Below are 14,198 nucleotides of genomic sequence, written 5' to 3' on the forward strand. Positions count from 1 at the left end.
AGGGATTTAATGCTGTCAGGATGCTAACCCCTGAATCCCATCACAAGCAAAAACTGCAGAGGACTGAACCTGGATTAGTCCAAATATCTTCTCCATCTGCGTACTCCCATTTTTTTCCCCCCACATGTTTACTTCTAAGCTGCCAACACAGCCTTTCATCACTCCCAGCAGCTTTCACCTTATAAATCCATCACCTCTGCCTTCCCAAGCAGCACAGCCTTCCACAGACCTGCTCCTCCCACCCTTCCCCTCTCACCACACACCATCTCACATTCCTCCATTCACTGGTTTCTGCCCACCATCAACAAACATCAGGAAAATACAGACCAACCTGTTTGCTCCCACACCAAGGAAATGAGAGAAAATGGCTTTCAGATCTCTTGTTTGGGTTTTTTTTGTTGTTGTTCTGAGGAGGAGGATGGCAAGGCAACAAACTGTTAGGCATAGGTTGCTGTTGTGTTTTTTTCCAGATCTTTATTTTACAAAAATAACTTACAAATAGAGACAACTCTCAGAAGTAAGATCATTCACTCTGCGCATAAGGATACAGCGTTGTGAAGTATGAGTGTAGGGTTAACAACTCTTAATACTGTTAATTTTAACATGATGGTAACTATATTACACTACATACATTTCATGCTCTAGACATGTGGATGTGACCATCACATAAAGGTATGGTCAATAAAATGTGCCAACCAGAGAGGATGCATCTAAGAGATCGTTTCCGTTCTGCTATTTATTGGCATCCTCTTACCTACAATAGCTGAAAGCAAATATCAGCCTAACACTCAGACTACAGCACTCCAGATACACTCATCAGCAATATACTTCAAATACATGATAAAAATATATTTAACTTTCAAATACAATTGTATAAGGTACACCACGAGCCAGAAAATAAAGTCTCAAGCTTTTAAATACAACACACTGTATATATAACATATACAAGGAGACAAGAAGGAATCTACACATGGAAGGAAAAGCTTATCCTGGAAATGCACGTTATCTATGGTACACAACAACTTTGTCAGCTACAAAGTCAGTTCCATTTGCATAGCGTTGTGGAGAAGTCCAGACCTGGCTAGGAGGAGATCAAACAAAACATATCAACAAAGGGCTTACATTTTGGTACCACTTCCCTTTTGCACCTGATTCTACCTTTAACTTACAGTTTGCTATTTCTCTTTTGTAGGCTGGAATTCATGCCCCGTTCATAACAAGCACAGGGAAAGGGGAGGTAAAAAAAACCAAAACAAATGACAAACCAAAACGACAAAAACAAACCCAAACAAAACAGAACAAAAAACCCACAACACAAAAAACAAAGGTCAGTGAGACAAGGAGATTTCTTTATAGGGTTGCAGTCATTTGGCATTTTGCTCCAGAGCAGAGTATTCTGCTTCTGAGACTCTGGAAGCATCAATAAGTTTAGTGAGACCAGTTTTGGCAGAGTACTTGAAAATAAAGGCTTTCATGAGCTCGTATCTGTAGTTGCGGTTAATGAAGCTGTAGAGGATGGGGTTGACACAGCAATGGACTAGAGAGAAACACTGAGTAATATGAAGAGTGGCATATAAGAAGTTCTCCATCTGACAACTGAAAGGTATGAAATGAAGGCTATAGAAGATGTCAAGCAGGACAGCTATGTGGTAGGGTAGCCAGCAGACGAGAAACACAACAACATAGGAGAAAATAATCTTCCCGTTGCTCTTCCTCTCTTGGTCACTGGAGGCGGAGATGGTCTTTGCAAGGAGGAAATAAAAGACTGCAATGATGGGAAAAGGGATAAGAAAGCCCAGCACAACGGAGATGAGCTCCATGCCAATCAACCACTCCTTGAAGCTCTCCTCCGGATAGACGGGACGGCAGTAGGTCTCGTTGTGAGAAGAGACAGTCTTGAGATAATATGTGTCTGGGAGAGAGGCAGAGAAGGCAAGAAGCCACACTAAGATGCAGATGCAGCGACGGATTATCTTCTTCTTGCGATTGCTGGAGTTGGTGAAATAGGCAACTGAGAGGTAGCGGTCCACACTCATGCAAGCCAGGAAGAAGATACTGCCATACAAGTTGATGGAAAATATAAGGTGAGTTATCTTGCATGTGATTTCTCCCATGTACCACTGGTTATGCTGGATGAGGGAGACAACCCACACTGGAAGGGTGATGACAACGCACAGATCAGCAATAGCCAAATTAAAGATGTAGAGGTGGGTTTCATAGCCAGTCATTTTGGCTTGGAGGTTGACCCATACCACAACTGAGTTGGCCACCAGCCCTATGACAAAGATGAAAATGTAGAAGAAGGAGAGGGTGTAGAGTAGGGCACTTTTGTTGAGCGTGCCAGGGCATGTTGTTGCGTCAACAGTGATGCAGTCACTGTTGTTGCATGTCCAGTTGATCTCTGTCAAGTTGGCTGTCTCCAGAAAATCAAGGATGGAAGTCAAATCAAGTGCGCTCATGTTCGCTCAGTTCAGAGTTCGAGTGACCTACAGGTAAAATAGGACCAAAAGAAATTACTTAAGTTCACAGAGATATTTCTGCTGCTGTCTTCATACCACAAAGCACATGCAGGACACGTTGGAATGTTCTACTCTTGCAAGGCATTTTCCATTAAAGAGATCCATGGAATAAAATAACCAGAACAGATGCATAACAAAATTCATCTGGTCGACAAGAGACAAACTGCACCAGCTTTTTGTGAGGTTTTGATGTTTGTTTGTTGTTTGTTTTGTTTGGAGTTTTTGTTTGTTTGTTTTTTCCCCTTTGCAGCTCACATTTGATATCATCAGATTGGCTATCGTTCCAGGGTGTGAAAACCACAAAGCACCCCCGTGGCCAAATAAGTGTCAGGCAACTGAATCCATCTTCTCCAGCATAAATGATGATACTATCACTTTCAGCTGGGGAACCTTTAAGCCATTTTATCTGCACTCCCTCAAGCGTAGTAGAATTGATCTGGCTGATACACGGTACCATAAAACATTTACCACAAGCTCTGGTCAGCATCTTGTCAAGCCCAGCTCCAGCTGCATTTAGCAGAAATAGAGAACTAAGAGGCTTTGTACCCTTGTCCAATTTTAAATTTAAATCCTGCTCTGTCCTTCTCCCTTCCCCGGAAATCTATTTTACAAAGCGTCCCCCTGCATTTAACGATTATCACATAGCTCTGAGAAAAGAAAAAAAAGGGGGGAAAAAAAGAGTAGGAGCTTGACTGCTGAGCAGATCTGTTGGGCTTAAGTTTTCTTTTTTAGGAGAGTGCTTTGATTTACAAAACACTGCCCCCATCACAGCTGGCTCTACAACAACTGCTTCCTCCCACCCTTTTGCTTTTCTACATCTACTTTTCTTGCCTCTTCAGCTCCTTATTCCATCAGCAGGCAGCAGACAAAGCAAGGGATTCCTTGTTAACTTCCTCGACAGCAGAAGGAAGGGCCCCAGCAGACCCATGCAGCTTGCACAAAATCTGAAGCTGGGCTGCTAATTATCGTTGTGCTTTTGGGGCAGTGTAAAAATGCTGCCTTCCCTGCTGGGATTCTCCCACCCCACAGGGCCAACAGTACCACCCACGGCAGCAACCAGCTGCCCTGGACTGCGACCTCCACACTTCTGCCAAACAAGTTTTGGAGCCCGGTGTTTGCAGGCTCTGGGCTGTGACATGCCAAAACAAGGATGGAGAGGAAGGTTTCCAAGGAATGGACCCCATCTCATTCCCCCATGACTTTACTTGAGCCAGAGCATTGAATCAGACAGCCCATCCATAGATCCCAGCACAGCCACTTCTGAATGCTGGTCACCTTGTTTTTCTCCATGCCCCCAGCTGTGAGAGGTGCCCCCCTAGTTCCACCCCATCCCTGGGGTCAACACTAGCATAAGCAGACAGCTAGAAAGAGCAACAGTGGGGAAAACACCTCCTACAGAGCAACATCCTCAACACAACCATACAAACTCTTCGTGGGGCTCAGAGGAGAGGATTGAGCAGGGAAGAGCTTGGATGTGCTCCTGTGCTGAGCATACCCGTCTCACCTCTGTTCCCTAAAAAAGGGATATTGGCTGACACATTACCTCTTGCTCCTCCATCTGCATAATTGGCTCTTCCCAAGCCTCCCACCCTCCTTGCCTGCCAGAGATATTGTCTACGGAAGAGAAGGGAGATAAGGGGGAAGATTACCCAGGGGGACTCAAGGCACTATTGTCCCAGTGGAGGGGAAACTAGAGGCACTAACAATGAGGGGGGGGGCATGCATGCATCCAGGGAAGATCAAATCTCTCCACAAACAGGACCCAAATTGGCCCCGTGAGGAGATCTAGCCTATCACTTCAAACCTATGCAATCTTCCAGGCTTTCATCCTGCTGGTCTGATGAAAGATGGAGTTGAGATTCAAATCAAACTACACAGAGACTTTGCTAAACCACGGGCTAAGAGGAAGCCATGACAGTGGCAGCTTTCTGTTTTGGGATAGATGATCTTCTAGTAGAGGAAAGTAGAGGGTGATTTAACCCATGTCCACACAGGGCAGAAGGGCTGATCTTGCCACCCCTGGAGGCACAGATCATTCTCAGCCTGCACTACCTGGTTAGTGTAGGCAGCAGGGATGTACCCTACCTGGGTGCAGCTCCCCAGGACATTAGCTTCAGTCTAGGACTGCAAATGGGAGAGAAGGATGGTCCTGCTCTGGCAGGGGGGTTGGATTCAATGATCTCCTTGAGTCTCTTCCAACCCTTAACATCCTGTGCTCCTGTGATTTCGTCCAGGGTTCCATTACTGCCACACCACTGGGTCTTCCTCAGTGCACTGTTCAAGGCCTCTCAAGCTGGGGAGAAGCAGCATTGTCCTTATGTTCCTGTATCTCAAAAACCCCTCAGCAACTCAAGCAAATTCCCTACAAGCTGCAATACTCCCTGTTCTGTGGCATGGGCCACTGTCTCCTGCTGGTACTTGTGGAACACAAGGCAAGTAGAGCAGAAGGCACACCAGGCTACCTGGCACAACACCCCACAGAAGCATCGAGGACATACTCTGTGAAGGCACTCGGTCCAACAAGGGGAGTAGTCTTATTCCACATTTTAAGGCCCCAACTCAAGCAAGCATCCATGAAGGGGCTGTGACTGCCCACTGCCAAGCCCTCAGCATAACTTCTAATGGAGAAGGATCTCAGACCCAGCTGAGGTGTCAGGCTGCCGATGTCACCGGAGGGCTAGCAGATAGGCAACATCAGGACAGCTGAAAACCCCGGGAGCTGAAGCTCACACCAGTGCTAGGGGTCCAATGGTCACCAGTCCAGGCCACCAGCCAGGACAGAGCACCGCCATCCGAGCTGCTCCCTCACAATCACGCTAGGGACCTTCTCGTACACAAACGGTTCTCGGCCCCAGTCCCAGCCTGCCTCTGCCGCACGCACGTGTGTCCGTCCGTCCAGGGCCGCCCGCATGCCTCGGCGCTTTCGCGGCCCCAGCGCGGCAGTAAAACCCGAAACCTGCGCGGCCTCCCAGGCTCACAGCCCGGCTGCGCAGGGTGACTGGATGCAGAGATTACAGCTTCACAAGGCCGGGCTCATTACAGTCTGGGATTACCTGCTGTAACCCGAGCTCCGACTCCCACCCAGATTAGCTGAGAGGTGTGAGGGAGCCCACCAGACAGAATCGGAAAAGCCACTCTGGGCCCCTAAAAAAATACCTTTAGCGCTCTCTGCAGACAGCATAATAACCTAGAAACTTGTGAAGGCGGCTGGAACTGCTTCTTGCCTCCACTGCACCACAAAGCTCTTGCAGGACATCAGCTCTTTCCCCGGCACGCACGTGTGCTGCAGCCAGCTCTGAGAGTTCACAGGAGTTACGGCATGAAGGAAAGGAGACGCAGCCAAAACAGAATCATGGAATCACAGAACGGTTTGTGTTGGAAGGAACCTCCAAAGATCATCTAGTCCAACTCCCCTGCAGTGAGCAGGGACATCCTCCCGCTTTAGACATCCAGAGATGCTCCTGTAGCTGATGCAGCTTGCAGAACTAGTATACCTTCCCCATCCCACCTCCCACAGCCAGGACATGCTGCAGGCTGCGGAAGGGTAACCAAGCAGAAGCATCCCTGCCTAGGGGGGCAGTTGAACACTGCACAGCAATGTTCAAGCACACTTCTGAGAACTTTTTAGTATTTCTTCTACCTAGAGCATCCTGCAGCCCTGTCCTGCCTGCACTCAGACCTGCCTCCAGGCACCTCTGGGGCATGGGCAAACTGGACTTTGCCCTTCCTGAGCACAGAAGGAAATAAACTGTGCCAGGAAAAAAGTTAGGCTGATTGTGACCTACACACCTTCACCCTTTCCATATCAAAGGGTCAGTCTGTTTCTCCAGCATGGGGAAGCAAGCAGCACATCCCCTTCCAGGCTGTTTGGGCACCAATGTCCTCATGGGGCTTTGCAAGACTAAGCCAGCATATCCAAACTCTTCTACAATTCTCAGACGAAGGAGTAATACTAATAACTGGGGAAATAGTGTCCTATGCATCTCCGGATCACACGGAGACACCCAGGGAAAAGGAGCATCCAGCAGCAAACAGTGCTCGGTGCTGGGATGCTTCAGCTGTTTCAAAGTCTCAGACCCTCCCAGCACGCCACCAGCCCCCGCCACAGCGAGCCATGCCAACCCCCATGGCTGGGGTGTGACAAGAGGAGACTCTCCCCGACCCCAAAGCGATCACGAAAGCGGTTGGGATGCGGCAATGAGGAGCTGGGCAGCGGCAGCCACGCTGCCCCAGCCTCCCACTGCCGGGGGCACAGGGAGACCCGCGCCGCGGACCCCCCGCCCCGCAGTCCCCCCAGCCGCGGCCGGCTGAGACTCCGCTTCCCTCGCCCTTACCTCAGCGGCCCGAGAGCAGACTGCTACGAAGCAACTGAACGTGGCCCGTCACCGCCGCGGCCCCTTATATCCGCGGCTGGGAACCGCCTCTCGGGGGCGGCCCCGGCCCCGCCGCCCGGCCCAGCGCGGCACCGCCCGGCCCGGCCCCGGCCCTCGCCAAGGGCCTCGGGGTGGGGGCCCGGGGCCGCCAGCGGAGACGGCGCGCCTCGCTACATCCCTGAGAGCAAAGGGGTTAACCTGGTGGGTCCTCCTGGGGCCCCGCGAACATTAACAGGAAAGCGGATTGAGGGGAGGGGTAGACTAACACCAGGGTGGGAGGAGAAGAGGAAAAACAGAGAGCAAAAAGATTTTTAAAAAGAAAGAAAAAAACAGGGGAAACAGGTAGAAGAGAGAGGGGAACATGTATAAAAGGGGGGGAAGAAAAATAACCCAAAAGGCAGGAAGATTATAGGGAAAAAATATTTTAGAAGGAAAAAAAAAAATCCAAAAGAGAAAAATGTGGGACTAAAAGGAAATACGGGGGAAGAGGAAAAAAAAGTAGGGAAAGGAGAAAAAGAAAATAAGTTGAGGAAAGTTTAAAAAAAAAGAAAGGGAAGAGAGAGAGAAGAAAAGGGGGGAAAAGAAACCACAGGAAAAAAGGGGGGAAAGGGCAAAGGGAGAGGAAAAGTGGAAAAACATCAAACAAGAGGAAGAAAAATAAGAAGAAACTCAAGTTTCTAGCTGTTTTCTGGTTTGCTTTGTTTTCTCCCCCACTGTGATAAAATCTTGAGAAGACAAGGAAAGGGGAGGAAAAAAAGTCTCGGCTCTACTCCCTCATCCAAGGAAAGAAAAGTTAACACCAAAGAACAGTGGCAGGAACTCCGAAAGCCACTCCTCGGCACGGTGGAGATGGCAAGGTTAGGTCTGTACTCAGCCCCAGTAGGTCAGCCTGTCTGCCTGTCTGTCCCGGGAAGCTGTGAGGATTAGAGGACAATTTACCTGCCAGCACAACCGCCACACGACACAACTTGCCTAAGCCTGATAACGGCACAGGCAGCTCCACGGGATGTGAAACACATGGACTGGGCTGCTCCAAAAACACCCGATAACCTGCAGCGGGGCCTTTGCTCCCCCTGCCCAAACCCTGCCGCTGGAGCACACACCAAGACCTATGGCTCCTAAGCCACCACATCGGTAGTGAGCCACCAACCATCCGAGCAAGAAATGGGTTAACTAACGCATTCGAGACAGCACTTTTCTGGAAGAGACGGGGAGTTTTAGCACTCACAATCCAAAGGCTTCAACACCCCCATAAAGCAAGGATTTGGTTTCCCCAAAGATACTTAATCCTGTTTCCACAGGCAATTAAAAGCTCATGTTAAAACCTGCTGGCAAACGCCTGCTTGGAAACAAACTCTGTTTTGCCATGAATGTGCCTAGCACAAGTTCTCCAGTTTAATGCGAGTCGGGGATGAGACAAAACGAGATGTTTTATTCTGTGGCACACTGGACCCATCTGAAAAGAGTGAATCCCATTCACCATCAGACCAGTTTGAGTTCTGACAAAGAGAGGTTGCTCATCAAGGAGCAGAGTCAAATGCATCAAATCTACACTCCTGCAAGGAAAGACACAATTAGCTCCAGCTTTTCTGGCTGTAAAGATTATAGAATCATAGAATATTTGGGGTTGAGAAGGGACCTTTAAAAGCCCAGCTCTCCTGCCATAAGCAGAGACACTTTGAACTAGATCAGGTTGCTCATAACCCAGCCCAGCCTGACTTCAAACGCTTCTAGGGAGGGGGACTCTAACACAGAACCACAGAACGGTAAAAGCTGTTTTCTGTATGCCTAGTCTTATTCTCCCCTCTTTCAATTTAAAAACATTACCCCTTGCCCTGTCACAACAGGCCATGCTAAAACAATTTGCCCCACCTTTCTTATAGGCCTGCTTTAAGTACTGAAAGGCTGCTACGAGGTCTCCCCAGCATCTTCTCTTTTCAAGGCGGAAAACTCTCAGCATTTCTTCACAGGAGAGGTGTTCCAGAGCCCTGATCATTTTTGTGACCCTTAAGTTGTAGATACCATACCTCTTTGCAGCTCCAAGCACTGACCCTTAAGCTGTAGATAACCATACCTCCTTGCCGCTCCACGCATGTGCTAGATCTTGCCTGATACTTAGCCCATGCTGCCTCCCAGCTTGGCCCTACATATCTCCAGAGACCTTCAGTATCTTCAAGCCGATGCCACACTGGGGAGCACATGGCAAATAAACATGCTGGAGAAATGTCCAACCCACTGGGCATTTGGTGATGCTTCTCTTCCCACCAAGATCTGGGCTGTCATCAGCTCCAAGTGTCACCTTGCAGCAAGATTGTAAGAGGCCACCAGGCAGGCCACTTGGATCCACCACCATGCTTACAACACTGCTGGAACTTTAGGTGTCGTGGAGGGAGAAGAGAAGTATGAGTCTCTTGCCATCCCACAGATGGAAAGGGCAAGAGGTAAGGTACCTTTTCTCTCTCCCTGACTCTCACTCTGCCCGGATGAGATCCTCTAAACTTCACTGCTGTCAGTGAGTGAAGTGTTTCAACATCCATTTTAACTCTGAGTGCTTGCCCAAGTCCGTGGTTGTTGGTGGAACTGAAGTACAATGAGTTCAGACAATGACAGGAGCAGGTTTAAAAATCATAGACTGAAGCACTTGGCTAAGTTTGGCTCTGAAAATCCTAGGGAAAATTAAAAAATAGAGGCACTGTAGTAGAACTCCAGAGTCACTCAGCCAGAAAAGCAAGTAGAGTGGGTTTTCCTTACTTGCTGTGCCAGAAAATAACATCAAGTAGTACAATCTCCAAAATACTGGCCAGCATCTGCAACCACAAAGCTGCTGGCTGCCCAGGAGTCACAGACAACCTCTCCTCTCCTGTATTCACCGAGAGCAGAGCCCTCACTGCTCCTTCCAGGTTCCTCCCCCGGCTATCTTTTTTTTATAGTGAGCACGTTCCTCACGCAGAAGACACAGAGCACATTCCCTTTCAGTTATGAAAGCCACATTTCGCTCAGCATTCAGGGAAGGAGTACTTGGGCTGTAAGCAAAACAATGTGATCTTGAAAAAAATATATATCCACATGATATGAAACCACCTCCCTAGTACACAGCAAGCGGAGCTGGGGAGGAGCTGGGCACCCCAGATAAGATCAGCAGAAGGTCAAGATGCTACCTGCTTGCCATGATTAGTTGGTACCTGCTGCCAGTCCAAGCAGGTGCCCCAGGAAATACGATCTCAGACAGTCCAATGACCACAAACTCCTTGTGGATGCAGCTATCCAGGTAAGGTGATCCATCGCTCATTGAAAACAAGTTGGTTCCAGATATTCAGGAAAAGGGGAAATCAAAGCTCTGCAGCTGTGCTAGTTTGAAGCTAGTGAGGATGTTTTGGTGAGAAGAACTAGATTACAGGCTGTGAAAGGAAAACAATGGTGATGTCTACTTCATTCATAGGCTTACTAAGAGGTACAAGAAGAATCAAAACATAGATAAGGCACTCAGCTTCTCCTGCTGGGGAGCTTGGAGCTGCATCTCTCTCTCTAACCTCACCTCTATTTTTCTGATTAATCCACTTTGCTTCCAGCCCCCTGGCCAAACCTCCATTCTTCCTTGGGACTGGGGTAAGGTTGAGAGGGGTAGGGGGAAGGTGAAAGGATGGTTGGGAGCGCCTCCTGGGGACTCAGCCTTCTGGGAGGGCTGTTGTGTTTCTGTATTACCTTTTACTATGTATATTTCTGTATATAAAAGTATATACTCTAAATATCTGCTTGTATATTGTGCTAAGCTGTAAATAATAAGCTTCATTCGATTTCCAGAGCTGGCTGAGTGTAGTCTGGGTGATTTCCAAAGCGTGGGGGAGCAGGGAACACCCAAACCATCACAGCAGCTCACTCCGCTAAAGAGGAGTCCATGACACGGTGCCAGAAAGGGACTGGTCACCTTAATCACATCTGCCTTGCTGAGTTTTTCTTGGGGTCCTTCCACAATAAGCCTCTGCTTTCCCCAGACCATGAGGGGCCCTGTGCAAGGTCAAGGCTCCACCATGCTCAGCATTGCAGATAAACACACCTAAGGGCAAGCTCTGACCCACGGAGATAGGTACAGCAGGAGGGCTGGGCAACACACAGCACTGAAAGGCAGATTGTTGTTTTAACTGCTTGTCCCATTGTTTTGCATGTATATTTTAACTGCCCAAACTACAGTATTGTTTTTTCCCCTCTAAAGTGCAAGTTTTTACTAACGTGGATGGGAAAGAAAAATCTGGAGTTTCTAAGTCCCCACAAGCCTCTCCTTGCTTTAGGCATGTGTGCTGAATGCATCCTCATTTTCTCCTTAAGCTTCCCTTTCCAACTAGGAGACAGATGGAAGCTAACACCCAGACCTGCCTATTCAAGTCAATACAGAAATAGGAGGGGGAAGGCAAGTTGGCAGTTTAAAGTGATCTTTCAGAGTGAGAAAGCCAGTAAGGCAAATTGCATATATATGGGTTGGGTGGGGGAGCAGCATTTCAATAGCACAGCAAATATCAAAAAGGGACAAAAGGAAACATTTTGTGATTGCACAAGAGAGGATCTGCATGCAGCAAGAGCCAGGCAGGAGCAGCGTCTCCAAGAGGGTGTCCAAAGGCAGCAGCGTTACACACAGGCAGAGAACAACGTGCTGGCCAGGAGTGCAAACACCCACATCGAGATGATACAGCCAGGGAGAGCCCTGGAGGAAATCAGGCTGTGATCCGTGAAGTGTACAAAGGTAAAAAAGAGCTTCCTGCAGTCCTGGGAGCCAACGCCAGCGGGCTGCTGGATGAAAATGCAGGGCTCATTTCCTCCCTCTTCCAAGACAGCTAGTTCTCTGTCCTCTCCTGGTCATGTTTCTCACTGCATTGGTTGGATGATGGATGGAGGAACAAGCCACCGGACTAACAAAAGGAATAAATAGATGACTGCATCAAGAGTCACCTCTGAAATCACAAGCAGAAAGGAAACGAGTGGCGAATTTCCAGCAGTCAGTGACTGCAGTACTGCCCAGCTTCACTTCCCTTACCAACAGAAAACAATCAAGTCATTTAATGCCAAACCATGCCTAAAGCAGCGTCAGCAACCCCTGGCAGCCCTCAGAAAAGCCACAGGGCTGGTCTCCTGTCCACCTCCGTCCTGTCTAGTTTGGAAGAGACACAAGATGAGGAAACCAAAGTGAAGAGAGAGGGGAGAAGTACCATCCCCACTGCTGTGCTGCAAAAAGACACTACTCATGATTGTGGCAGCATGGGAAATGCACTTGTATCACAGGCAGCTCCAAAGAGACCATGTCCTCTGTAGAAGAACGGAGCAAAACAGAGATGCCCCAAGCTGGAGGATCTGCCATAGCTAGTGAGGGGGCAAAAAAGCACCTGCATGGCAGTGATCCTGGGTGGAATGCTCAGCATGCTCCGGGAGGCCATGCTGACACTTGCAAACACATGATGCCACATGGTATTTTACAGCTAGGGAAACTGTGGCAGAAAAAAAATGACCTCTTAAAACTGGAGAGCAGAGGAAGATCTGTGCACGCAGAGGCTGCCAGGGTGACCACAGCCCATCCTAGGGCAAGGTACCCACTTACCCTGGCCTATCCTAAACCACTGAACAAAGCAATAAAAGAAATCATAGTGCAGGGCTTCTCTTCCTCCTTCATACCACCCACCCATTAGTTTTAAAGGTTCATGAGATCATATTTTCCTTTTTTGTTCCACAGAAAGCCCCTCATGTGGTTTCCACCTATGCTGCAACTCCAAAGCTGCGCTTTCAACTCCACCACCACAATAAGGAACTTAAGAGGAAGACTTTAGAGTACAAAAGCTGAACTCCCTGGGATGTCACAGGCCTCCAGCATCTGTAGTTTGAAGCACCACATGCCAAAAAAAGCCTTGTGAAAACCTGCTGGTAGAGATCTGTGTTTTCCAGGCACACTGTCCGGTCTGAGGACACTGCCGTCAGCATCCAGCTCTTGACAAGTGATAGTGAACAGCACTGATTCCAAGAGACAACATAAAGCACACAGCACTTCATGTGGGTCTCCATCAACTGGGCCACCCAGGATTTTAACCATTCCTTGCCTTTTTCTCCCAAAGATGCAGCTTTCCATCACAGAATGGTAGGGGTTGGAAGGGACTTCTGGATATCATCTAGTCCAACCCCTCAGCCGGCATAGGTTCACCTAGAGGAGGTTGCACAGGACAATCTCAGTGGGAACTGCAGACATCACTGCCAGTGAGCTTCCCAAAAGCCATGCACAGGATCTTCAGAGGCGAGGGCTGGCATAGCAATCAATTTACCATTTCCAAGGCAATGAGAGCTTTTAGGAGAAATCAATTGGTGGTGTAATTAGGAATATTACCCATGTAGCTAATAATTATTGAAGATGGCTTTCTCCTTCACAGTTCGTTTCCATCTCACTCTTCCACTAAATAAAGGTGTTACCTATGGATATTATTTTCAGGTCCATAATCTACTGTCATAGGCATTATTGCCATTTATTTGTAAGTGTACTAGAGTGTGACCATGAGGCAGATAGAATAGGACCCCGAGCAGCTAAGCAGCCAGCAGTGAAGGTATTTCAGAGGCACTGATTTTTACATAAACACTTAGCTGGCAGATGGAGTCAGGGACCAGTATAGTCTCCCTGTAATCCAGAAGGAAGAAGTAAAGGACCTGCTGAGCCACTTGGATCCTCACAAGTCCGTGGGACCAGATGGGATCCATCCTAGGGTGCTGAGAGAGCTGGCAGATGAGCTGGCCAAGCCATTCTCCATCATTTGCCAACAGTCCTGGCTCACTGGAGAGGTCCTCAGAGTGTGGAAGCTGCCAGTGTCATGCCCACGCACAAGAAAGGCCAGAAGGAGGAATTGGGAAATTCCAGACCTGTCAGCCTGACCTCAGTGCCAGGAAAGGTCACAGAACAAGCCATCTTCAGTGCCATCACAAAGCACCTACAGGATGGCCAAGGGATCAGGCTCAGCCAGCATGGGTTTAGGAAGGGCAGGTCCTGTCCCACCAAACTGATGTCATTTTATGATCAGGTTACCTGCCTGGTGAGCGTGGGGCAGGCTGTCTATGTAGTCTACTTGGACTTCAGCAAAGCCTTTGACATTGTCTGCCACAACAAGCTCCTGGCAAAGCTGGCAGCTCATGGCTTGGACAGATTCACTCTGATATGGGTCAAGAACTGGCTGGAGGGCTGGGCCCAGAGAGTGGTGGTGAATGGTGCCACATCCAGTTGGCAGCCAGGCACCAGTGGTGTGCCCCAAGGATCAGTGCTGGGCCCAGTCCTGTTCAATATCTTTAT

General features: G+C 48.6%; 1 protein-coding gene across 4 annotated transcripts in view; it reads right to left on the reverse strand.

Annotated features, from left to right (window-relative positions):
• Positions 1 to 454: 454 nt before the first annotated feature.
• ACKR3 (atypical chemokine receptor 3) overlaps positions 455 to 14,198 on the reverse strand; it is a 67,049-nt gene continuing 53,305 nt past the window's right edge. For 3 of the 4 annotated variants that reach the window (XM_064159548.1, XM_064159556.1, XM_064159566.1), the window contains exon 2: positions 455 to 2,486. In XM_064159548.1, the coding sequence (XP_064015618.1) occupies positions 1,365 to 2,459 (1,095 nt within the window). In that variant the 5' untranslated portion in view covers positions 2,460 to 2,486 and the 3' untranslated portion in view covers positions 455 to 1,364. Of the gene's footprint in view, positions 2,487 to 6,853; positions 6,908 to 14,198 lie in introns of those variants that run through there. The other variant, XM_064159539.1, reaches the window with a different exon arrangement.

This window comes from Pogoniulus pusillus, chromosome 2 (genome assembly GCF_015220805.1).
Source record: "Pogoniulus pusillus isolate bPogPus1 chromosome 2, bPogPus1.pri, whole genome shotgun sequence".
NCBI classification, from domain to species: Eukaryota; Metazoa; Chordata; class Aves; order Piciformes; family Lybiidae; genus Pogoniulus; species Pogoniulus pusillus.